We start from the raw sequence: 27,271 nt of genomic DNA, 5'->3' as shown, positions 1-27,271 counted from the left end.
CTGTACAATAAGAGTGCATTGCTTCCCCAGTGTGGTCTCGAGAGATGACAGTGTTGAAATTGAGACAGTGCTGATAAGCAGCAATACGACTGTAACTCATCTTAAAACCCAGTTATTAAAATGAATGTTCAACAATCTCTGACAAGCAGAGACTTCTGTATTCCATTTTTAGGCCCTAGCAGCTACACAGGAAATTCTCCTAGGTGGAATCCATAAACATGGTCTCCACCTACGAATCCCAATCTTCTAAGACACACCTTTAAGGCCAGAAAGTTTTATTTCCAACACGATGATTGTTTTACTTACGTTGACAAAAAGCTACCAAAAATCCAGTAAGGCTTTCAGATGAACTTGTATTTTACTAACATCTACGTATGTGAAAAACAGTCCACGTTTGCAACAGCAGTAACCAAATGTACTCCAGAATGTTACAACTAAGAACCAGCTCTTTTTCTAATCTCTTAGCAATTCTAAGAGTTACGTGATATTTTCTTCGTAATTTAAAGCACAAAAGACTTACCGGTTCTGACAGAGATTTTTTGGGCTATCATCCTTCCTCCGATGACTGCTAGTCCGGTGCATAAGCAGTGGCCCACTGTCCCACCCACTGCTACGCCGTACGGGTCCTGGAAGCAAGCGTGACTAACATTAATTTAAAAGCAGTTGAAACTGTTGCCTGAGAAAGATAACTATTAGCCACTGAAAATGGAGATGAATAGCAAAGCCTAAACACCTCTAAAAACTCAGGTGTGTGAGGTAGGAAAATTGTAATAGCTGCTTGAGGGAATATTTGCAATCATATCCAGGAATCGAGCTAAAAGCAGACAAATTTCTAAGATCAAAATAATGCTGATTCAAGCAGGCAGCAGTTGTCACCATTCAGGCCATGTTTAGCTCTTAAGTGACAAGTGCTGAGGGGACTCACCCCAGACCTCTCTTCACTCAGGTAGTGTCTGCTATTAGGAGGAAACAAGGCAAGCCTTTACAGACCCGGCCTCCCCTTCTCTCCACTGTGTCTTTGGTGCTTCAACTCAGAGCCAGGAACACAGTATTCATTCCCTAAATCCTTGCTGCCAGAGCAAACTGGAGTCCCTCAGACTGGGAAGACCAGTGAAAATTTTCCAGAAAGAATACCTCTGAAGGACTAGCGGGAAAATTTGACTTTGTGGAGGAGAGAACATCCTAGAAGGCAAAAGGCCAGCAATAAGAGACAACTGCAGAAAAGGTTAACACACATTTCCAGAGAGAACCAATGAGTCACAAGAGAGGTATCCCATCAACCTAGGTGGAGGCCAGCTCATGAAGGACCCTATCGACAGGCTTACAGTTTAGACTTTAAGACACACTGGTTTTTAGCTGGCGAGTGACAGAACAGGAGGTATATGCTTTAAAAGTCTAGTGCAGAGAATGAGCTGGAAGGGAACAAGATTGAAGGCAAGGCGCTCAGTTGCCTGGATTGGGGTGGGAGACTGGAAGCAGAGAAAAGCAGGTGGATTTGAGAATTAAGGAGGCAGAATTGATACACCCTAGTGATAGGTGTTACAGAAGAGAAAAATCAGGTATGACACCCATACTTCTCACCTATAGTCCTCTAGATGAATTATGATAATACCAACATGACTCAAAAAGTTATTCGGAGCACGTGGGTGACTCAGTCATTTAAGCGTCCAACTCTTGATTTCCCCTCAGGCCCTGATTCCCACGTCAGGCTCTGTGCTCACAGTCTGGAACCTGCTCAGGATTCTCTCTCCCTCTCTGACCATCTCCTTCTCGTGCTCTCTCTCTCAAAATAAACATTAAAAAAAAAGAGGGGGGGGAAGGAGTGAAGAAAGGGTTTATGGGTGCTGACAGGAGTTAAAAGTGGGAGAAGTTCAGGAGTCGGTTGGGTTCAATGGTGAAGCAGCTACGGGACTGAAAAGAACGGCCCTAGGAGGGAGAATGCAGACGAAGATGCCGAGGACGACATAACAGTAAGAAAAGCAACACTGAAGGGATGACGGAGGGAGAGGAGCCCAAAGAAGACTCTGGAGGGAGTCAGACAATTAGCCTCCCAAGAGGAGCACTGAGGGGCCTGTGGGTGGCTGCAGGGAACTCGAAGCCCCCATCAACCCTCCCGATGAGGTCAGAAACTAGGGTCCGGTGCGTTTAGAAACCAAGAAAGTAGAGCAACTCGTGTTTGCCATCAGAGCCCGGCCTTTTGAGACCGGGGGGAGGGACGGAGAGGCTGGCGTCTGCAAGGGAAGCAGAATCCAGTAAGGTGTGAAACTGCAGATGAGAAAGACTCCTACGTGCTAAAATGCTCACAGCAGGGCTGGGAGAAAGGCAAAGGTTTAAGCAACGGAGTGGAGACATGGGGCTGTGATCCGGAACCCAGCAGGGACAGGACTGCCACTGAGAGCGTGGACGGAAGAGACGCAGACACCTCTGTGAACCACGTGTGGCAGAGCGGGGCCGCACTGCTCGTTCTGTGTATTCAAACTTCTCAGCTGGCATCCGTGAAGATGCTGTCACTCTATCTCAAAGTGGTGCTTGAACAGTCACTGGATTGAATAAAATTTAAAAGTTCCTTTAAAACAGAAGTTTTCGGTCTTTGTTATTTGCCAAATTCATTTGACCCTGGAACCTCATCCCCCATTTTTTTTTTTTTCTTGCTTAGTACCTAATTAAGGACGCTAAATTCAGTTGGAAACAAAGAAATAGAGTTCAGACTAAAATGGACTGAACTGCATCTCAGCATAATTTATATAAAAAAAGCTACCCAGAAAAGGTTAGGAATGTTAAGGGAAACAGACAAGCTGGCTTCTGCCCCTGAAGAGCTCGCAGTATCCCCACGGTGCTGGTGGCCGGTGGCGCTGCACCGGGGACTCCACGTGCATCATCTTGTTTCATCCCCGGAATAATCCCACGAAGTAGGGAAATGCCCCATTTTCAGACAAGGAAATGGTGCGGGAACGCGGTCACACAGCTGAGGACTCACTCCACACTGCTAGACTGCGGCAGACCAAGGGAGCTGACACGGACAGCAGATCTGGACCTTTCACAGTCTGTGCCACACAGACGACAGGATGAAGAAAAACGTAGTGATTTCTGCCATCATGACAGCTCTCACTGGCAGGACCACCACCACTGTCCCCACCACCACAGAAAGAGGTGACTTTGTTTCAAGTCCCAATGCTGACAATCTGAAAGCCGCTAAAAAAGGCTAAGAATGAAGAAAACTATAGGGCACGGCCATTACAGTGACATTTTAAAAGGAAGTTTTAAAATACAGGACTCAAGTGAAAAAACCAAGTTCCTCTTTTTCTTTCAATACAACATTTTTGATGCTTCTCTGACCAAATAGCCCCGTCCCAACCCTTGGTCCGGGCCTGCAACTTGTTTTATATTTTCTCTTCTTTTTTTCTTTTTAAATGTTTTATTTATTTATTTATTTATTTTCGGGGGGGGGGGGGGGGGAGACGGGAAGAGAGAGAGGGACAGAGAAAATCCCAAGCAGACTCCACGCTGTCAGTGCAGAGCCCAACATGGGGCTTGATCCCACAAAGCCAGGAGATCATGACCTGAGCTGAAATCAAGAGTCGGAGGCTCAACTGACTGAGCCACTCAGGCGTCCCTCATTCTGTATTTTAAACTGCGGCCTATGTTAAGGAACTTGCTCTTTTATGGTAGGCATCTCCTAGGAGTTAAGGACAAATTCAAATCACGCTTGTTATCTAAATCCTACCATCAGATAAAAACAATAATTTAACAGATAGAGACACTCCCTCAGCTAAGATCACCAAGAGACTGAAAAGTCTCCACAGTACTGCATTCCACAACCATCTCCTCAGATCTTAACAGACCTGTGTGAACAATAAGACACCTCATGTAAAACGTTACTAATTCTTCTCAAAAGAAATAAAGATTATAATTTTAAAAGCAAACAACCTCCCCCCAAAAGCTAGCTTTTACATAAGTGGCATTTGATATCTATGAACAAGATATGGTAGAAGATGCTAGAAGGCTGAGAGCCACAGCTTCTAGTCCTTGCCACTGCTACCAACTACCTTATGACTTTGGACAAGTTGCCAGGTGTCTCTGACCTCAGGTTGTGCATCTTTAGAGCAAAGGGCAGGACAAGGTGACCACAAGTCTCCCCTAGCTTACCATTCCACACCTTAGTATTCCGGGGCTAAGATTAGCAAGTTGTATATCCAGAAACAAGTCAACTGTAATTGCACTACCCAGAGATAAGCACTGGGAACATTTTGATTTCCTGAATCTTCCATTCACCAAAGAGAATATTCCCAGAGCTATGTAGAAATTAGTAAATGAATGAACTAATTTCTCTTGTGCTGGACACTTAGGCTGTTTTGGATTTTCCACTGAATAGTATTTTGTAAAGTAACCCCTGAAACACTGAAGTTCTAAGAAAAGCCAGAAAACCGAGTCAAGACAACTGCCATGGTTATCTATCACTCCAGCAAACCTGGAGGGAAGAGGAGTAAACAGAAGTCCAAAGACGGCAGTTAGGTTGGGCCACAGGACACCATCTGCCTGCAGAAGCTGGAGACCGTTCATTTTAAAGAGAATCGGGATTATTAGGGATTAGAAAATAGTCTAACATATGAAGTAGTCTCTTGGCCCACATGGACTGTTCAGGGTCCTGTGGAGTGAAGTAACAGTGTTATGCTTAGTTTTAACAATAATACAGAAGCAGTCATTTCTCAAGTATTACTCGCCTCTCTAGCTGCCAGAACAATCGTAGTTAGTTGGGAGCGATCACCCCATTCGGCTAAGAATGTCAGTGTGAGAGCCTGAACGAAGATGGGGGAGATAAAATGCAGCCATCTCTTCTGGGGTATTGTCGTGCTTGCACCCGTTTCGACATCTCCTGGTCCATTTAAGAGTTTAGTTCGTTGAAACTAAATTAAAAAGAAAAAAGAGAGAAAGTAGTCCCAGCAGACAAATAAAAAGAGTACAAAATTACTTAATCTTTCTTTTAAAAATTGCTTAAATTCTATGGACTATGCTCCAAGAAACTAAAACTATGTAACCCCAGGGGCACCTGGCTCAGTCGGTTAAGCGTCCGACTTTGGCTCAGGTCGTGATCTCACAGTTTGTGGGTTCCGGCCACACGTTGGGCTCTGTGCTGACAGCTCACAGCCTGGAGCCCGCTTTGGATTCTGTGTCTCCCTGTCTCTCTGCCCCTCGCCCCCGCCCCTTAAAAACAAACAAACATTAAAAAAAAATTACGTGACCCCCAAACTTCTCTTTTGAACCACTGGTCTCACACAGCAACACACACTATATTCTCAATTCTTCCGTTCCTCCGCCACAAAATCAACCAATATTTACTGATCACTTACTATCCTAAATGCTGTGGGAAGAAACTTGTAGAATACAAACTACAGCTCCTGCTTTGCAAGAGCTTATAATCCCCTGAGGAACCTCATCCCATGAGGTTGACACTCTACCACATCCCCGTTCACTCAGCGTCTTATCACAGACAGCTCTAAGAATGCAAAGTGGGCAAAACAAGCTTCTATTTTTTTTTTTTTTTAACTTCTTTTGAGGAGCCCACATATATCACTCAGATACGGATAACCATGGAAAACCTCCGGATAATACTTATTCTTAGTGGAGTGCTTTTTCGGTCCAGACGTTTAGGAGCGCCATGACTTACTTCTTCATCCTTTTTCTTTAATTCTGCTTGAACTTCTTCCAGTTCCTCTTGACCCTCATCTGGACTCATCTTTAAGCCTTCTCGAAGCATTCTAATGCCAAAAATGGCAAATAATGCAGTGGAAACATAGTACGTATACACCCTGGGGATGACTGTGGTGGCATAGCCGAACAAAACTGGAAGAAAATGCAGAGTATGGACAATTAGCGTGCGTCTCATAATTCTGATTATGAGAAATCATAACTGAACATTGTCCTCAAGGAAAAGCTCATCTAAAACATAATAACCCGGCTTGCCACATGTCATGTCAACTTTAGGTAGAAAGTTAACTCTGATGCCCTCTAGGGAGTCGGACATCCTGTAACCTGGAAGCTATACCACTTTCATACGCAAGTGATATTTCTTCATCACAAGTCTTTAAATTGCAAACTTCTTTAGTGAAGAATCATGACAAGATTCTCAAATGATAGGTATGATTCAAACTCTGCTCCTTTGTAATTATTTCAATATATCTGATAAAAGAAAACAAATCATTGCTATAACATACCCTAAAATAACATTTACAACAGACTCAAATTTATTCAGTATCGTTCTTTCCTACCATTAAAGAAAAGAGGACCACTGTATAAGTTATACCAAAAAAACCTTGGAACTGTATCAAGAACCCAAATCCTAACCATGAAACACATTTATACCAGCGTTATCAGTTCAGTAGTTAAAACTTAAAAACTACAGAAGGGCCAGAGGAGATTTTTCATACAAATAATAAATGCAATTATCCTTTACTTCACATGCTCTTTTTATAAAATGGGTACAACACTTCAAAATCTGGATGAACGCCAAATGTATAACTGCACAGGTAAAATAGTCCCAGGTCACTATAATTACAAAATTCAAGATTTTAAAATCATGTTTAGAAACACATCACATCTACGCTTATGTGTATGTCTACATTCTAATTATATGTATAAACATATACATTTGTATATATGTACATGTACACACACAATACAGACCTATTATTTTCTAGCTCTATCCAGTGAAAAGGCCAAAAAGCAAAGACATCTCAGTAATGAGGCCACTTGACATCCATTCTTGGCTTCTCACACCACTCCCCACTAAAAGCCTCCTCAGAAAAATGGCTAATTCCAGGCCTATGCAGACCAGGTACAAGCTGAACTTGTGCTATCTTGCCGTACTAGAAAGTACGGAGGAGCAAAACCAATGATGGGAACATGACGCAAGGACATGGGAGCTGGCTTGGAGGGGCTTCCCCCAGCCAAATCTGGGGCAATTGAAGCAATATAATTAGGTAATTAATTATAACCCACTGAAAACAATGAATCCCCAAGTTTATACTGACAACAAAGAGATAAACGAGTGGGATGGGAAGGAGAGCTCTGTGAGCGTAGTATGCCAGGCCTGCTGGACACGGGGATGGGCTACTAGAATCAGAAAGCCATCATTCTGCAATTATCAAGGTAAATTGAGATCATGGAAGAATCATTAACCCTAAACAATGGGGAACAGGGGGTCCGTAGAGTCTTATTTAAAGTGTCTCCCTAAAGACTGCATATTAGTTGCAGGGAAAGAGAAAAAGACAGGACGCAAGAAAAATCTTGACGTCACTGAGGGACAGACGGACATCTTGTTCTTCCAGATGTGACGTTCTCAGAGGGACAAATATCACCTATGCAGTATTCTGGTCAAAAATGCATTACCTTAATCTAATTATGAGGAAACAGCAGAAAAACACAAAATGAGAAGCAATCCATTAAAAGGGGAGGGGCTGTCTTCTTTAAAAAATGTTAATATTGGGGCGCCTGGGTGGCTCAGTCGGTTGAGCATCCGACTTCGGCTCAGGTCACGATCTCGTGGTCCGTGAGTTCGAGCCCCGCGTCGGGCTCTGTGCTGACAGCTCGGAGCCTGGAGCCCGCTTTGGATTCTGTGTCTCCCTCTCTCTCTGCCCCTCCCCTGCTCCTGCTCTGTCTCTCTCTCTCCCAAAAATGAAAAAACATTAAAAATTTAAAAAAAAAAAATGTTAATATCGTAAAACACAAGAAAAGGCTGTCGAAGTGTTTCCGATTAAAAGACTAAAAAAGAGGGGCACCTGGATAGTTCAGTTGGTTGAGGGTACAACTATTGATTTTGGCTCAGGTCACAATCCCAGGGTTGTGGGGTCAGAGCCCTGGGTTGGAGCCCCATGTGTGGAGCCTGCTTAAGATTCTTTCTCTCTCTCCCCCTCTCTCTCTCTCACCGCCCCCCCCCCCGCCCCATCCCGGCTCACACATTCTCTAAAAATAAAAAAACTTAAAATAAAAAAAAAGACTAACAAACTAGTAAGACCCAAATGTAATACCTGACCTAGACTAGCTCCTCCTCTATGGGAGGGGGAAAAACTGCTACAGAGGATATTAAATCAACTGACAAAACTAAAATACAGATGGTAAAGCATGTATCCATCTATTCCTGTATATGAAGATATATGTGTATATTTATCTACTTTATGTATCTGCATATATAACATGTACATGTCATATATATATAAATATATAAATTACGTATGTAACTACACATATAATTTTACTTAGATATAGACAGGTAAGTCACACAGGCTAAAGCACTGGGGTAAAATGCTAACAACACTGAATTTGTATAAAAGGTGTACAGGTGTTCTTTGTACTATTTTATTTTTGCAACTTTGTAAATTTAAAATATTTTCCATAAAAGGTTTTAAAATTTAAAAATGGAATGTAGTGAGCCTTTTTAAATCTCCTAAACTCAGTTTTCCTTCTATCTTCAGATAGTCTTAAAATGAAAACACCCTGATACTTACTGATCCTTATAGAGCCATCTTTTCTGCCTTCTGCCTGACATCTCCATGGGAGAGCAAAAAAACTACTTGGCATTGTAACTTTTTCTTCTCCTGGTTACTCTCCCTCTATTTCCTATTTCTTTGGAAACTTTCCCTCAGATACTCAAGCACTTTTGCTCTGGGAACAGTGAGATGTTACTTCTCATTAAGCATGGACTTTGCAACCAGTCAGAACAGAGCTACAAACGTACTGGTCCTTCTACATCGTGGCAGTGCTGAAGTTCCAAGAAAAATCTGGAGTGAAGATAGAGATATGGGACTCACGGAGTTTTAGGTAATTAAACTGAGAACACTCAGCACAAGGACATTAGTGTGAAGGGGAAAAAAATGGGCCAAGGATACAATGGTGGGGGATGTGAATATTTACTGGTACAAAGTGTTTTCGAAGAGGAACAGAAATATAACGATAAGCACATGGTGTCACAGAAGCCAAGAGAATAAAATGGTGGGGAATGCCCGTGAATGTGGCCTGCGGGGGCTCACTGAAATGAAAACTGAGCTCTAATAAGGGAAGCTGGTTACTGAAGCCTTTGCAAAGATGTCAGAAGCAGAAATCAGATTACAAGTGGCTAAGGAGTGAAATGGGAGAAAGAGCAGTGTGTGCTCAGAATATGAGGAGGAAGACCAGAGTAGTAAACTCTACTCTAACATGGGGGCACCTGGGGGGGGCTCAGTCCATTAAGCGTCCGACTTTTGATTTCAGCTCAGGTCATGATACCGTTCGTGGGATTGAGCCCTGCATCAGGCTCCATGCTGACAGTGCGGAGCCTGTTTGGGACTCTCTCCCTCTCTCTCTATCCCTCCCCCACTCACGTTCTCTCTCTTAAAGTAAATAAAAACATTAAAAAAAAACCTCTGAAGTACACAGGATTCTCATCATGCTGTTGTCAAATGGCACAGAGGGGCTAGGTAAATGCCCCCAGCTAAGTGAGGGGCTGAGCAGGAATGTGACCCCCCGCCCCGGCCCCCCCATGCTTAGCCCTCCACTGGCGTATAAGAGACAAGAGCTGCAAATGTGCAATCTCCGAACCGGGACTGACATACTCCCAGAGATTCTCAAAGACTTCACGAGGGGACACAGATGAATATTTTGCAAAGGAATCTATTTCCAGAAGTTCAACTTCCATAGGTTCTCTTTCCTAAAATTCATCTGCCTAAAAACATGCTTGTGGTTAAGGAGTCCTGCCGGCTTCCCTTTCTCACATCCCTTCTTGGTTGCCGTCTGTCTCCTTCACAAGGATGCCTTTTACCCAGTCTTCTATGGTGCATTTCCCCACAGTACGGAAAAATAGATGTCCTCGGGCAGCAGAGAGGGGGTCTAAACTACCGGTGTCTTCAATCAAGGCATAAATCAGACACAGGGCTTTGGGGCTTCCCTGTCTTATGCAAGTTTCTGGTAAGGTCATGACATCAGAAATAATGGCATTATGTCTGTTGGAACTAATGGTCATGGCATTAGAACTAGGGTACCTGCAGGGCCCCTGGGTGGCTCAGTCGGTTAAGCGTCCGACTTTGGCTCAGGTCATGATCTCATGGTTCATGAGTTCAAGCCCCACATCTGTGGTGACAGCTCAGAGCCTGGAGCCTGCTTCGGATTCTGTGTCTCCCTCTCTCTCTGCCCCTTCCCTGCTCACGCTCTGTCTCTCAAAAATAAACAAACATTAAAAAAAAAAAGAAAAGAAATAGGGTACCTGGGCCTTGATAGGAATGACAATTTTCACTGAGAAATTGTGCCTCTTTCATTCCCCAACCAGTGTAAACAATGCATGTTCCCTAAGGCAGAGTCTTGTTACACGAAGCAAAGAGATCATCAGAAGGAAATACTACAGCCCTCGGTGTCTTACTTCGCCCTTGTGGCACTCTCATAGCTGGGTGCCGTGACTAATCCAGCCACCTCTCGTCCATTTTAGAAGAATTCTAAAGCAGATTGTTGTCATGGGGATGCATGTCATGTTCATTTATTAATTTTTTTTTTAATTTTTTTTCTTTATTTATTCTTGAGAGAGAGACAGGGTGTGAGCCGGGGAGGAGCATAGAGAGAGGGAGAAACAGAATCTGAAGCAGGCTCCAGGCTCTGAGCTGTCAGCACAGAGCCCGACGTGGGGCTCAAACTCACAGACTGCGAGATCATGACCTGAGCCGAAGTTGGACGCTCAACCGACTGAGCCACCCAGGCGCCCCATCATGTTCATTTAAATTCAAAAACCAAGTCAAATGCTTTGTGACCGAGAGTCACAGGATTAGATGATTTACTATGGACCTACTAGAACTGCTATAGCAATCAAGTAACGTGGCAGACATTTTCCATAAACTGAATGAGCTATATCTGCAGCTCCAAGGTTCTGGCAAAAATGTACTTAAAATATGTGATGTGATACAATTTTTTTTTTTTTTTTTTTTTTTTTAAATTTTTTCCCAACGTTTTTTATTTATTTTTGGGACAGAGAGAGACATAGCATGAACGGGGGAGGGGCAGAGAGAGAGGGAGACACAGAATCGGAAACAGGCTCCAGGCTCCGAGCCATCAGCCCAGAGCCTGACGCGGGGCTCGAACTCACGGACCGCGAGATCGTGACCTGGCTGAAGTCGGACGCTTAACCGACTGCGCCACCCAGGCGCCCCGATGTGATACAATTTTTAAATAAAATCCTTTATTGGCAAAAGTACACACAAATGAACAATATTTCAATTTTCTCAATTATTTCTAAATATAGCCAGTTAAACAAAGTACTCCTAAGTAAAAGACTAACATGTAGGGGCAACTGGATGGCTCAGCCAGTTAAGCGTCCAACTTTGGCTCAGGTCATGACATCATAGTTCATGGGTTTGAGCCCCGTGTCCAGCTCTGTGCTGACAGCTCAGAGCCTGGAGTCTGCTTCGGATTCTGTGTCTCCCTCCCTCTCTGCCCTTCCCCTTCTTGAGCTCTCTCTCAAAAGTAAATAAACATTAAAAAAAAATAGGGGTGCCTGGGTGGCTCAGTTGGTTAAGCGTATGACTCTTGATTTCAGCTCAGATCATAATCTCATGAATTTGTGAGATCAAGCCCCATCTCGGGCTCTGTGCTGATAGAACACATTCTCTCCCTCTCTGTCTGCCCCTCCCCACTTGTGCTCGCTCTCTCTCTCTCTCTCTCAAAATAAAGGAATAAGCTTTAAAAAAATAAAGATCAGAACTGAGGCGACACCCTGCTTAATTCTATCAACAGAAATATTCATCCAAGGACATATAAGCTAATTTAAAAAGAATAGTTCTATCATTTCATTAAAAGATGCATTTCCAAACTTTAAAAAAATGTGTTGGGTAGTGTGATATATTAGCTAAATATACGTAATATGAATGTATGTAATTTGTGATATAGTTTGCTTTGATCAACTGTACTATTAATAACTATAATCTGTAAAAAATATTAACATTTGAAGACTTAACAAAGGAAACTATCAGTATCTTTTTTTTTTTTAATTTTTTTTAAATGTTTATTTTTGAGACAGAGAGAGACAGAGCATGAACAGGGGAGGAGCAGAGAGAGAGAGAGGGAGACACAGAATCCGAAGCAGCCTCCAGGCCCTGAGCTGTCAGCACAGAGCCCGACGCGGGGCTCGAACTCACGGACCATGAGATGGTGACCTAAGCCGAAGTCGGACGCTTAACAGACTGAACCACCCAGGCGCCCCTATCAGTCTCTTTTAAAATTCACTTTATATGCAAATTTTTGCTGCAGATAAATGACAGTGTGATCCATAAGAGATTTTCAAGGAGAAAGTCATAATCATTAGGGTAAAATTCTATGAGGAAAAATATACCAGAAGTTAGATCTCTGCAACCCCTTGAACTTAAGATGACGCGCTTTAGATAACTTCCACATGAGAGGGGTGCAGTTTTTCCAAATGAGACACAAGGAAAGTCTGCAGACCACCGCACCAGCCTACAGCACAGGTGCGCAGCGTGGCCAGCGGGAAGGGGAGACAGGTGAGGGCAGGGCAGGAGACCAAGGTGGCCCTCAGCTGAGGAAAAGGAAGTGACCAGAGAGAAGAGGTGGGGGAGCCCAGGGCACCGGGTTCTGAGGAGGGAACAGGCAGAGAGGCCAGCTTTCAAGCTACCCTCAAAGTGAGAGAAGTTTAAAAAATAAAATCCTCCGATACTACTCATACTCCTTCCGAACGATGACTTCACCACTTAACAACTCTCTCCACTCTCCTATTTCCTGTGTCAGAATTTCCTTTGGAAGAAAAAAATTGTTTTTATTATGAAATATGATTAATGCTTTAACTTCTAAAATGTGTAAAGTGGTCAAATTATTTTAATCAGTAAAATACTCTTTTATTTTAGGTTTAAAACAACTTTAACTTGGACGGGTGTCCAAGCAGCAAGAAACAGAACTTGTTCTGTACATGAAGAACTAAGCTTCAGATGTGAGAGATGCTGAGGGGCAGAGGACCGAGCACCTGCAATATAGGATCTCACTTAACACGGACCACAACCCTACAAGGGAAGTAGGCTTTATCCTCTCTGTTCTACAGATGCGGACACTGAAGCTGGCAGGTTAAGGAACTTATCATTAGGGCACTACCCGGCATCAGACTCCAAACCAAGTCTGGCTATAAGGGGAAGCTCCCGGCTTTCCTCCCAGCTTGGGGTGGCTTTGGACTTAGAGACTCCACTCTGTTTAATTATTTAGTGTTAACGTTTACTTTCGCATGGTCTAATTCTTTGAAAAAATGAAGCCTGTAGAATAGAAACACAAACTGGGAGTCTAAGAACATTTCAGCCCTTTATTATAATGGGGTAAGAACAGCGTAACCAAACACAGTAACTACGAGATGTCCTTCAACAGTTACTGGTTTCCAACATGTCCCTGAAATGTATTTGAGTCCTGTTTCTAAGATATCAGATATAAACCTATCTGGACTGAAAAGGAAAAAAAGCCAGGATACACACAGTCATAGCAAGGATAAAAACTAGTGAAGAAATGAGAAGTATGTGTCTTGGCTGTGAATAGCTGAAAATTTAACTTTAAAAGCGCAACATGGTTTTCAGCGGTTTATGTACCGATACCATATTCTGTTTACTAAATTCTGGAACTCTGGGAACCAAACTGCAACCCAACTAGCTGGATGATTCCATGACTCAACGGCCCACACCACGCTGTCTCCTTAATCCACTGAAGTCATTAGGAGGAAAGAGCACACTCACCTGATAAGCATGTCATCAGGCCCAGGGCAAGCATGGCCCCAGCCAACACCGTCAGCCGGTTATAGCGCATGGCCATGATGGCGGCTATGAAAAATGTCTTATCACCCAGCTCAGATACAATAATAACTGATATGGCAGCGACAAATGCATGGATAAATCCCAAATTTGTCTGGGTAGCTGGATCTTCTTTATTGGAATGAACCGGGGCAGCTGGTGTAAATCCTTTCTGAAATAAAAAAAAAAAAAAAATATATATATATATATATGTATGTATCAGCTACTTCTTGAAAAAAATCATTACTTAAAATTGTTTTATTTTTGAATGCGAATTAAGGTTTTTTCTGGCCATTAGACTTATTTCCTGCCTAAGCACTGTGAAAGCCATTTTTAAAAAAAAATTGTTAATGTTGGGGCGCCTGGGTGGCTCAGTCGGTTGAGCGTCCGACTTCATTTCAGGTCATGAGCTCACGGTCTGTGAGTTCAAGCCCCGCGTCCAGCTCTGTGCTGACAGCTCAGAGCCTGGAGACTGCTTCGGATTCTCTGTCTCCCTCTCTCTCTGACCTTCCCCCGTTCATGCTCTGTCTCAGTCTCAAAAATAAATAAACACTAAAAAAAATTTTTACTTGTTTTTGAGAGAGAGCAAGAGACAGAGTATGAACAAGGGAGGGACAGAGAGAAAGGAGACACAGAATCCAAAGCAGGCTCCAGGTTCTGAGCCTGATGCGGGGCTTGAACTCACAAACCAGGAGCTCATGACCTGGGCTGCAGTCAGATGCTTGACTGACTGAGCCACCCAGGTGCCCCACTCTGAAAGCCATTTGTAATGACCAAAACCTCTAGCTGATGGATGCCACAATGCAGATCCAAGTACAAGTCTACAAAATAATTTTTTTAAAAAAAGAGTAGAGACCAGCTATAGCCCCATACTAAAACTACCTTATTTTCTAAGTATTTGTGATTTGAGATTTAGTTCTCAGCTATGTCTCATTCAAATTTTTACTTGTAACTTGAGTGGAAGAGCCAGGTATGTTTATCAAGCATTCAGGTAATGGAAAGCTGAGAGAAATTCCGTTAACACTTTAGAGGACAAAGTAGGTTCCAGAAAGCTCTCAACAGACTAGAGCAAGAAATGGCTCCAGCTAAGATGAGGTTTAATATAACTGGATATAAAAATATATAACTTATTCAACACCAAAAAACCCCCAATAATTTGATTAAAAATGGGCAGAGGACCCGAACAGGTATTTTTTCCAAAGACATCCAGATGGCCAAGAGACACATGAAAAGATGCACCACATCACTCGTCAGGAAAAGGTAAATCAAAACCGTAATGAGGTGTCACCTTAATCTGTCAGAATGGCTAGAATAAAAAAGACAAGAAATAACAAGTGTTTGTGAGGGTGCAGAGAAATGGGAATGAACCCTCATGTGCCTGGTGGGAATGCAAACTGGTGCAGCCACTGTGGAAAACAGAATGGAGGCTCCTCAAGAAATTAAAAATAGAACTACCCTAAGACCCAGTAATTCCACTACTGGGTATTCACCCAAAGAAAACAAAAACACTAATTTGAAAAGATATATGCACTCCTATGTTCACTGCAGCATGACTGACAATAGTCAAGACAGGGAGGCAGCCTGTGTCCATCAACAGATGGATGAATAAACATGTGGTACACACACACAGTGGAATATTACTCGGCCATAAAAAAAGATGAGATCTTGTCATGTGCAGCAACACGGATGGACCTAGAGGGTATTAGGCTAAGTGAAATAAGGGAAAGACAAACACATGTGGAAGACCAAAACAAATGGATAAACAACAACCATGAACAGAGTCATAATTACAGAGAACTGATGCCTGCCAGGGAGTTGGAGGTAGGGGGATGGGCAAAATGGAGTGAATAAGTCACGGGACTAAAAGGAACAGCACAGGGACTATAGCCATGGTACTATGGTAGCCATGCATGGTGACAGATGGCAGCTACACCTGTGAGGTAGCATAACACAGTTGTTGAGTCCCTGTGCTGTGCGCCTGAGACGAACATAACACTGTGTCCACCTCACTTCAATAAAAAAATTAAAAACTATTAAAAAAATAGACATAGATAGCTGTATATACGGATGGTCCTAGGCTAAAGTCTAAAAATATCCTAGGAGATGTAATGTGGTCTAATAAAAAAGATAAACCGAAGTCTTGGTCAGCATTAATAAGGTCATTTTAAGCTGAAAACGTGACCAAGCTCAAAACAAGCAACAGGCACTTCAAGTACTTAAAATAGTGGCAAATCCATTATTCTGTGCTGCTCAGTTCTTACCGAAGTTTTGTATGGCTCTGGGGCAGCACCATGAAGAAGGCACTGCCCCCCCAAAGATCATCCCAGACAGAAGAGGCTCTAAAACCAGGGACTGACAAGCTACCGTGGGGCCAAGTCCAGCCTGTGTCAGCTAAGAGTGTTTTTTGTATTTTCAAGGGGTTGCAAAAAATAAAAACAAAGAGGGACAGAAGGAGGAGGGCTGGAAGAAGGAAAGGAAAATTATGCAACAGAGACCTTAAGTAGCTTCAAAACCTAAAGTATTATCTGGGTCATTAAAAAAAGTTTGCCAACTCAGGCTCCAAAACAATCAAATGAGGGATTAGGAAGGACTGGGGGCCTCTGTTCCAATAACCGCAAAAGTCTCTATGTGTGTATTTACTCTGTATGATCGCAAGAGGTAGAACTAAAAGGCTCGGGGGTGGAGGGGTGGGGGGGGGGGCACCTGGGTGGCTCAGACGGTTGCATGTCCAACTTCGGCTCAGGTCACGATCTCTCAGTCTGTGAGTTCGAGCCCCGCGTCGGGCTCTGTGCTGACAGCTCAGAGCCTGGAGCCTGCTTCAGATTCTGTGTCTCCCTCTCTCTCTGCCCCTCCCCCACTCATGCTCTGTCTCTCTCTCTCAAAAATGAATAAACGTTAAAAAAAAAAAAAGTCCCAGGGGACCAGGGGAGGGCGGCACCTGGGTGGCTCAGTCATTTAAGCCTCTGACTCTTGATTTTGGCTCAGGGTTCATGAGTTTGAGCCCCACATTGGGATTCTCTATGTGTGTATGTGTCTGTTTGTCTCTCTTTCTCTCTCTCCCTCCCCTCCCCTACGCACATGTGCACTCTCTGTCAAAATAAATAAATAAAACTTAAAACAAACGTCACAGGTAGCAGGTTTGGTGGCAGGTTTTAGCTTAACACAGAGAAAAGATTTCTACCCCCAGAGAGCCACCTGAAGCCGAGCTGGGCTGCTAGAGAAGGTGGGAAATTCCCTGCTCAAGGTCAGCATTCCAGGGAAGAGAAGGACCACTTACAGGAAAATTCTCAGTGTGCATGTCATTCCTCAACTAACAACGTAAACTTGTCCCATTCCACAGTGAAGATCAGCAAGATTTAAGCATTTATGAGACTACAACTTTGAGCTACAAACTGGGGAAATTTAACATTTTAGAAAATATTTGGTATTAGGACTAAATCAAGAAGGACAGCCTTGGAAGTCGGCTCTTGAAGAAGTACCATTCACAGAAATTCTGGCCTTCTCTCCATTACCATCTTAGTTCCATCTATGCTGATGTTTCTTTAAAAATGAGCTTCCTTTCTCTTCAAATACTCTACAGTCATTAAGCATCAAAAAATATATATATAAGCATTGCAACTTGGCTCTCATTAATGCAACCATTCTCCTCTCTGATACACCTTTTGTATGAAGAAACGTCTCTGTAAAGTATGTATCATCTGAAATCCAAGAAAATGTTTAGGAATAAATATACATTGTTTATGATCAATTAGGTCCAAGCTCAAACAGAAAATGTTTACTTTTAAAAACAAAACAGTGACCAAAACTACATATTTTTATGGCTTTATAATTCCCTGCTATAAAACCTTGGACACATTACTTCGCCTCTCTGTTGCTCTGTGAAAAATGAAGACGACAAAATAAAACTTGCCTCCTGAGTATGACAAGAGAAAACAAAAAACTATATACTCTTAAAAACTTGCTATATACAGAACACAAGAAACTCAACTTGCAGCTTGGATATCCAAAAAGATAAGTGTGAAACCGCCAACCACGGTGAAAAGAATGTAAAACCAAAGTATCAGGGTATTGTGGAGATCAATTTTTAAAACTTAAAGTGCTAATAATAGGGTCGAAAATTATCAGCTACCATGCATTTGCCGTCAAATGCCTAAGTGCTTACTGTGTGCAAGGAGCACGTCCTTTTTCTAACTCACCTTCTGGGTGACTTGTAATGGTTTAGTATGTGCTCTGCTATCAAAATGCCTGGGTCCACAGCCAAGGCATTATCAGTCGACCTTGGGCCAGGAGGTCTGCCTCCCTGTGACTCAAGCCCCACTGTAAGATGAGGGGTACCTACATTTACAGACTTGCTGTGAAGACTGAGTTAGTAACACATAAAGCTGTTAGGATGATGCCTAGGACACAGCAAGGGCTCAGCTACAAACAGTTATCTCAGCACACCACAACACAACCAGTTTAATCTCTGTAAAACTAGGTTCATCGTGTTACCTCACTGTTTTAAGAATGAGCCTTACGGTCCATATGGAAGGATAAATAAGCCAGAGGAGCTTATTTATTACTATTATTAATAATATTATTAATAGTATTAATAGAAAATACTGCAAGCCACATAATTTAAATTTTCTGGTAGCCACATTTTAAAAAGTAAAAAGATAAAACTTTTTTTTTTTTTTTTAAGTTTCTACTTCTTTATTTGAGAGAGAGAGAGAGAGCACAAGCGGGGGATGGACAAACAGAGAGGGCAAGAGAATCCCAAGCAGGCTCCATGCTGTCAGCATAGAGCCCGATGCGGACCTCAATCTCAAGAACCATGAGATCATGACCTGGGCCAAAACCAAGAGTCGGATGCTTAACCAACTGAGCGAGCCACCTAGGCGCTCCCAAATAAAATTATTTTTAACAATATTTCCAATATATCCAAGATACTACTCTGGAAGCATAGAATTCTTTTTATTTTTATTTCCACACTTAAGTCTTCAAACACTGTTGTCGATCTACTTGCCACACCCATCTCACACACATCTCAATGTGAACTAGCCACGTTTCAAGTGCGTAAGAACCGCCATGGCTCATGGCTCTGGTTCTGGGCAGTGCAACACAAGAGCACGTGAAGGTTTTGGTAACCACAAGCCTTCAACGATGTAGCCCTACTGCCCCTCCTACCCCCTTTTCATTATTCATCTTGATTCCTCAAGATCCAACTTACACAGAACCTCATGAGAAAGGCCTAACCCAACAACTCCAGCCCCTAATGATCCTGTTCCCCTCAAGTAAAAGTGAATGCATACTGTGGACAATGTGTCATGGCAGGCATATGATTGAAACAAAGTTTAAGATAGGAACACTCAGGGAGTTATTTTTTTTGTGTTAGAAGCATGTATAAATATAATGTTATAGTTTGTAATAATAAAAGACGAAATAACACAATGTCCATCAATAGGGAATTGGTTAAATAAATGGTAGCTTATTAGAATACTATATTCTAAAACATAAGTGAGGAATCAGGATCTTTTATATATATATTAATAAGGAAAAATCAGTAAGATATTTTTAAGTTGGAAAAAAGCATGCATTATGTATACAGTCATCGTATGTATGTCTGTGGAGGGGCACAGAGGTAGGTAGGTGTATATAGCATGTATACAGTTGTTATCGCATGCCAAATCTCAGCAAACAGTTACCAGTGGGTGTTTACAGGGAAGAAACCAGGATGACTAGAATAGGGGTCGACAAACATGTTCTTAAAGGGCCAAATATTTAATCTCATGGACCACAAAGTATTTGTGATAACTACCCAATCAGATGCTGTAGCTTGACAACAGCCATGGATAATACTTTAACGAATGGGCATGGCTCTGTTCCAATAAAAAAACTTTATTTACAAGACAAGGAGCCTGTGGTAAACTGCAGTTTGCAGAGCCCTGAACCAGAACACCAGAGGAGGAGACATACTGTTTCACTCTACATACTTCTGTACCTTTTGAGTTGTTTTTATTTTTTTAACCATGCACATAATTACAAACACCTGTTGTGTACCACTTCAAAAAGATCTCTTGACCCAATCTCTTACCCCCCTTACAGAGAACCAGTTCCTTGAAGGCTGCAACTGGCTTCAGGCAGGTCCAACCAGAAAAGTAAGAGCTCTGTACTTATTCACTACCCGGAAGTATGGAGAAGTTAACACCTGTGGGGCAACCTTTGGCCAGTGGGGGAAGTCGGCCCTGAAATTCATTTCATAAGCCTCCTTCAAATTCTCAGCAGGATTCAGTACGAGCCACGCACGGAGTGATTACCTTGAAAATACATTGGGGTGCATGCACTTACCTCATTCCCAGGACTGACCATTTGAAAGAATGCAGGCATGTTCTGAGAACGGGGAGTAAACCATCAGATGAATGGCTGGGGTAAGATAAGAAAGATAAGTTGAGCCCAGACTGAAAATCCTGTGTGTTCAGATTGGCCCAGAGGCAAGCAAGACGCCCTTAAAAGTTTGAGTAGATGTCACAAATATGATTAAGGCATTATGACTAACAGATCAGGGCAGAAAGCAGAGAATGGTAGCCACTGGACCAATTCATGAGGAGGTCAGCTGCATAAGACCAATGTTGAAGACAAGTTAGGGAAGGGAAAATTCTGCACCTGAAGGACAGGGAAAACATCAACATAACTTTAAATGGAGGGGGGGGGGGGGCGGGAATCAAAGATGATGGTAAGGTTTTCTGCTGGGTTTACTGGGAGAAATATTTGTATTCCTACAAAGCATGTGGGACAGAGGAATAAAAATAAGGGGTTTGGTTTCAGACACATTCAACATGAGGTGGTAAAAAGCATTTCAAATGAAGGTTTCCAAGAGGCCATCAGAACCAGGATTCCTGATTTGAAGCCAGCACAGCCTCAAGGTAAGTGTCTGACTGCTGGCAGCCTAAATTGATCAGCCAGAGCCCTGCAGGCAGAGATTTCCAAGGCAGAGGGAGATTAGAGTAAGTGGAAACAATGAGACTTAGAGAATGTCTATACTTAGGGAAGGAGGAGGAGGAGGAAACAAAAGAACAACAAAACTGTCTTGGATATTTATAGAGCAGGCAGGCAAGCACCACAGATGGTCCAGTTGGGGGCAGTCACCATTCGCTGAGCGACTAACTAGATGCCAAGTATTTTCATTGCTTTTCTTGATACTCAGAAACCTGAGAACTATTATCCCAAATGAACATAAGAAGATGGAAACTTACGAAGATCCAAGTTCATACAGCCAAAATGGGGTAGGACTCTCAAAGAGGAGGGTTAACAGTGCGAAATGACCCCTAGGGGAGGCAGGTCGGTAGGCTTTAGGTATTCTTCAAAAACAGCTCCAATGAAAAGACAGCAACCAAAGTCGGATAAGGAAAGACTAAAGCAAAGTGAAGAAGCCGCTAAATCCCTAGTTAGAAATTTGGTCTGTAAAACTGAAGAGGAGAAACCAACACAGGCAAGTAGTTAAATTAACAGCCTTGTTTCCCCTTTACCAAATAGGAAAAAGCTGCGGCCATGTGTCAGCACACAGGAAGGAGCCGAGGAAAGGGAGAGAATAAAGGTACTGAGGAAGGAAAGTACCGGAAGTCAGAAGAGAACAGGCACATGGACACAGAGCAGAGGCACGGAACGGATGCCAGTCTTGTCCCATACGTGGAGAGAGGCAGAAAGTGTGCGCACAGAAGCACTTATGTCGGCGTCACAGGAGGGTTGCACGCAGGGACTGCATTCTGGTATCCACTATCCAGTTACATTAGAACAAAGCAAGAAATGAAGCACCAGTGTTTTCCTTGGTATAGAAACCACTATTTCAGTATTTTAATTTGGGTTTGAGATGCAAATGATTCACATCTTGAGAGCAGAGTCAACACCTCATAACTGAAAAAAAAAAAAAAATTGCTGAATAAAACTCATCTTTACTCAAAATTAGTTTCAAATGAGAAAACTGGGGCGGGGGGGAGGGGGGGAAGAGGAGTTCCCTCATTTAAAAAGTACTCTTTTATGCTTTCCTGACCTTCAAGAGAAGAAAATGACAATGAAAACAGTAATTCCTACTGAGTCCTACAGTTCAAATGAACATGTGAGGGCGAGAACATGAAAGCTTGATGGGAATCTCCAGCTACACGTGACAAAACCAGCGAAGAGAGGAAGACGCTTCCTGTGAAACCAAATCTAGGCAGCTACCCAGAAAGAGACTGATCTAGCAAGAACACAAAAATAAAATCGTTCAACAAAAGTTATCACACAACAGGTGAAATTATTTGGAGATACAGAAGTCTAGAGGAAAATGCTTAGAATGGGCTCAGAACTGTCTCCTTGCCATTATTTTATTGTATCAGTCAGAAAAGCCTTTTCCAGAAAGTAGAAAAATGTGCACAAAAATATACATGCAACTTAAACAAGATACCACGGGAGAGAGCCAAAGCATAAGAGACTCTTAAAAACTGAGAACAAACTGAGGGTTGATGGGGGGTGGGAGGGAGAGGAGGGTGGGTGATGGGTATTGAGGAGGGCATCTTTTGGGATGAGCACTGGGTGTTGTATGGAAACCAATTTGACAATAAATTTCATATACTCAAAAAAAAAATGAATTAGATAAAAAAAATAAATAAACACACAAGATACCACGGATAAACCTGGTTTTAAGAGATTGTATTAAAAAAGGATAAAATTATATTATAAATTTTCACTGTCATGTAAATTATTTTTATTTGTGAATGGTTAGGTTTATTATTATTATTATTTTTTTTTTTAGAGAAAGAGATGGGGAGATGGATGGAGAGAGAGGGAGAGAATCTCAAGCAGGCTCCAAACTCTGCATGGAGCCCGCCACAGGGCTCAATCCCATGACCCTGGGATCATGACCTAAGCTGAAATCAAGAGTTGGATGCTCAATTGAATGAGCCACCCAGGCGCCCTTATTTTTTAATATTTTATTTTTAATGTTATTTGTTAATTCATATTTATATGAATTTATAAATACATTTTTAAAAATTTCTGAGAGAGATACAGAGAGAGAACACAGGGGAGGGGCAGAGAGAGAGAGAGAGAGAGAGAGAGAGAGAGATTCTCAAGCAGGTTCTGCACGCTCAGTGCAGAGCCCAATGTGGGGCTCAAACTCGTGAACTGTGAGATCATGACCTGAGCCAAAACCAAGAGTCAGACACTTAACTGACTGAGCCACCCAGGCACCCCATAAATACATTTTTTAAGTGTATTTGTTTTGAGAGAGAAAGAGCATGTGCAAGCAAGGGAGTGCAGAGAGGGAGAGAGAGAATCCCAAGCAGGCTCCACGCTGCTAGCACAAAGCTTGACATGGGGCTTGATCTCATGAATTGTGAGATCATGACCTGAGCCAAAATTAAGAGTCAGATGCTTAAGCAACTGAGCAACCCAGGGACCCCAATACATTTTGTTTTAATGAGTTTAACAACATTATTTTTATATATGTTACTGTTTGGTAATATATTTATAAATTGAGATTTGAAATGTATTAAATGTATTTAGTTTCACTGATTTTTTTAAATGAATCGCTTTGATGGATAGAATACCACCAAATAAATTCATTAACATAATTATCACTTCATTTTGACACAGCAATCAAGAGTAGGACAAGAGTCACCTGACAGCCTCTAGCTTCGCTGTAAAGAGGCTAGAAGTGGGAGGTTGGGCTGGATGGAGCAGAAGTGCAACTTCATGAAAATGGGAAAAATTAAAATACTGCACGGAAGGCCTTCTGACAAGTTCAAAGATAAGAAATGCCACGAAACAGGGGTGCCTGGATGGCTCAGTTGGTTAAGTGTCTGACTTTGGCTCAGGTCATGATCTCACTGTCTGTGGGTTTGAGCCCCGTGCTGTCAGTTCAGAGCCTAGAGCCTGCTTTGGATTCCATGTCTCCCCCTCTCTCTGCCCCTCCCCACTCACACTCTGTCTGTCTCTCAAAAAACGAATAAATGTTAAAAAAAAAAATTAACAAATGCCAAGAAACAGTAAAGCAGAAATACAATAAGAATTTGTACTGGGTGAGGTAATAGGCTTTTGTGGCTTTATCAACAGTGCTCTGCAACCAGAGCAGCTCTTTGGACTTCCAGAATACACAGCAAATTATAAACTGCCTGATCTCCCTAAACTAAAGGGACTTAATGCTTCTTGTATTACATGCTCTGTCCAGGGAAAGAATAAGAAAAAAACCAGAGTAAGTCACTAGAAGCATAAACTGCATAAAGGAAAGATCCAAAGTAGTCAACAACTACTCTTTCCATGGCTTTGTAAACTAAGGTTTATTTGTAACTAGGACTAGAGAGTGAACTTTTTTACCTGGTTATAGAAAAAAAAAAAATATATACCCAATGTAGAAAGCCCTATCAGAAGTTCAGCTATCTTGCTTCAAAGCACCCTGGGAGATATAACTATGTTATTACATCTCACACCTGAATGCCTACCAACAAAGGAGAGATTTTTTTCCCCCCTCCATTTTCAGAAGTCCACTCTCACACAGTGGCATGAAAAAAGTAAATTTAAATATCCTACCTTTTTAAAAGATCTACTGGATGTAACTACAAAGCAAAATGGTTGAAACTTTCAGATATCCAGCAATGCTTGGCCCTTGCTTATATGGTTATTAGACTGAACCCTGACCATATCTTACCTCTACCAACTGGACAACAAAAGCAAATGATACTTATATTAAGTAGTTCAGAAAACATGACAGAAAAATCTCTTCTAACATGCTGTAGTACTGTAGAGAAAAAAAATCGGAGCCATATCAAAGTTAGATGAAAATATAATTAAAACAAGATCATTAGATTCTACCATACAATAGAGAGTTTAGAATAAATTCCTATCTTAAAAGAACCATCGAGAAAACAGTTGACTCTGGAACAGTGTGGGGTTAGGGGTGCTGAGCCACTATACACTGGAAAATCTGCATAAAGCTTTGGACTGCCCAAAAACTCAACCACTAATAGCCTACTGTTGACAGAAAGGCTTACTGGTAACATAAACTGATATCAATTAACACATATTTTGTATGTTGTATGTATTAAATACTGTGTTCTTATAACAAAGCCAGAGAAAAGAAAATGTTAAAATCATAACAGAGACTATTCATAGTATTGTATGGAAAAAAAATCCATGTATAAGTGGACCCGTGCACTTCAAACCCATTGTTCAAGGGTCAACTGTATATCAAAATATTAAAGACAAAAATCTTATTAGATTGTGCCTGCCCCTTCCCTTCACATCTCCAGTTTTAAAGACAAGCATCCTTAAGACCACTTAATACAATCATTGCATACTGCTGCCTTTATTTTACAAGTCTGGATTTTCCCTGTCTAAAAGGGTATTATTTTTTTTATTACAAATTTTTTTAATATTTATTTATTGAGAGAAAGAGAGACAGAGCGTGAGTGGCGGAGGGGCAGAAAGAGAGGAGACACAGAATCTGAACCAGGGTCCAAGCTCTGAGCTGTCAGCACAGAGCCCGATGCGGGTCTCAAACCCACAAACCAAGATCATGACCTGAACCAGTCAGATGCTTAACCTACTGAGCCACCAGGCGCCTAAACGGGTATTATTAATAGCCACACCTACCACTATTTATATCTCAAAAATCACTATAGGACTAGAGCTCTGATGAAAAGGCCTGGAAAGTTACATTCAAAATTTAAGTTACTTCACCCAAACTAGTCTTGTTTGAAAGTAGTAAGTTAATGACAGATGAGGATTTTAAAAGACAGAAAGCTAAATGATAAACACTAAGAATACATTTCATGAATCAGCATTTCAGTTCAAGTTCAGAAGTGGAAAAGGTGAGCAGGGTCAGCTGAGCCCAGGGGTAACAGGCAAGAGAGAAATCACGTTTAAACTGGAAGTTATGGGGAAGTCTTCACAGACAGTAGGTGTCTGCGGGTTCCTGAAAGGTGGGAAAGGTTCTGACCAGTGGGCTCCAGGCTCACTGAAGCCTTTTTTAGGGACACTGTCATCAGGGAGACCAGCCCTGGAGCACAAGGCGCGTCTCAGGTTAGAGTGGTTTGAGTATTGCATATGAGCAAGGGTGCCGTGGGTAAAAAAGACTGGGCGCCACATCAGGAAGAAACCTCAACATCCTGCATTAGAGGATGGACTGAAGTCAGTATGCGGGGACAATTCACTGAGGATTTCTGAGAAGTAAAACAGAATTCAGTTTTAGAAAGATTAGTTGGGCGGCGACTGGCCGAATGTAGCCTGGGAGGCTGAGCGCCAAACCTCTCCTACCAGAAAAGACCACAGAGGCCTCAATTCAGGAGTCCAAATTGGAAATGAGGAGAAAGCTTCCCCGATACAAGGAAGACATTTAAAATTGCCGCCGAGGTTCTGGACACAAGTGACTAAGTGATTCTATTAACATACATTAAAGTCGTTAATAAGGCCAAAGGACAGGGTTCTTTCTGGTATGCTTATGAATTTAGTTTTGGCATCCCGTACGCTGCAGCACTCTGTACTGTCAAAGACGGTTTATTCCTCTGCGTTCCTGAGGGTTACTTCCTGCAAGCCAGAGCACGTTTTTAAAAAGTGAGAGTCACTCTTCATAATCCATATATATTTGGCAAAAACCACAGGTCATACAAAGCTGAATTTGGGTAAGCAGTTGGGGATGAGCGTTTTCAACAATGAAATGGCCGATGTTCTCATCCTCAGGGAATACGAAAAGCCTCCCACTGTCCTCTGTTACAAACTTTCTACCCGGAACGAGTACTTGCAGCTCTTTAGGGCACATCTGATCATCAAGACGCCCTTTCCTCAGCAGCATCCCGATGCTCCCGGACTGGAGGTTTACAGCGGGCTCCTTGCTGGGCGCTCCCATCCCCTCCCCCATAAGGAGCCGGGCGAGGCCGGCCCGACCCGGGAAGAAGGGCCCTCCGCCGCCTCCACCCCAAGGAGCCGGGGCGGGCTCCCCTCCCCCCGCCGGCAGCCGGGGCCGGGCGCGGCGCTCCCGGCGGCCGCGAGCCTGGTACCCGGTGCACCGGCTTCGCAGCCGGCCCGGCCCGTCCTGCTCACCTCCGCCCGGGCAGGCTCGGGGCCCTGCACGGCCGCCGGCTGCGGCTGCAGCTGCTGGGCGGGCGCCGGCGGTTCCTTGTTCCGAAGGCTAAGGTCTTCGTCCGGGACAGCGCGGACGCCGGCCGGGGCCCACAGCAGCGCTAGCAGCAGAAGCAGAAGCAGCCGGGGCGCCGATGCGCAGCCACTCCCCCGGGCCGCCGCCGCCATCCCGCTGGCCGAGGCGGCCACGCACGGGCGCCACAGGAGGAAGTGCGGGCGACGGGAAGCCTCGACTCCGAGCCGCCCCGGCAGTGCGTCCCTCTCGCCTCGCCGCCCCAGCTTAGCGAGAAGCCGGCACCATGCGGTAAGAGGCAAGGGCGGGCGAGAGGCTTAGCGCAGGCCGGCGTCGCAGCCGCCGGCTCGACCCTCCCCTTTTCCGGCAGCGGCCACAAGACTCC

At 43.1% G+C, this 27,271-nt stretch overlaps 1 protein-coding gene across 3 annotated transcripts in view; it reads right to left on the bottom strand.

Moving 5' to 3' along the window:
- TMEM165 (transmembrane protein 165) overlaps positions 1–27,271 on the bottom strand; it is a 35,866-nt gene extending 8,595 nt beyond the window's left edge. Inside the window, exons 1-5 of one of the 3 annotated variants that reach the window (XR_009616383.3) lie at positions 26,835–27,271; positions 13,731–13,956; positions 5,666–5,841; positions 4,722–4,904; positions 521–626 (exon numbers count right to left, since the gene is read on the bottom strand). Coding sequence is in view for 2 of the 3 variants with exons in the window: in XM_060654987.3 (XP_060510970.1) it covers positions 521–626; positions 4,722–4,904; positions 5,666–5,841; positions 13,731–13,956; positions 26,835–27,041 (898 nt within the window). In the remaining variant the exon portion in view is untranslated. Of the gene's footprint in view, positions 1–520; positions 627–4,721; positions 4,905–5,665; positions 5,842–13,730; positions 13,957–20,111; positions 20,200–26,834 lie in introns of those variants that run through there. The other 2 variants (XM_060654987.3, XM_078446110.2) reach the window with 2 other exon arrangements.

Source organism: Panthera onca, chromosome B1 (genome assembly GCF_046562875.1).
Source record: "Panthera onca isolate mPanOnc1 chromosome B1, mPanOnc1 haplotype 2, whole genome shotgun sequence".
Lineage (NCBI taxonomy): Eukaryota > Metazoa > Chordata > Mammalia > Carnivora > Felidae > Panthera > Panthera onca.
Note: the sequence above shows the minus strand (reverse complement) of the source record. Positions and strands in the feature narration are given on the sequence as shown.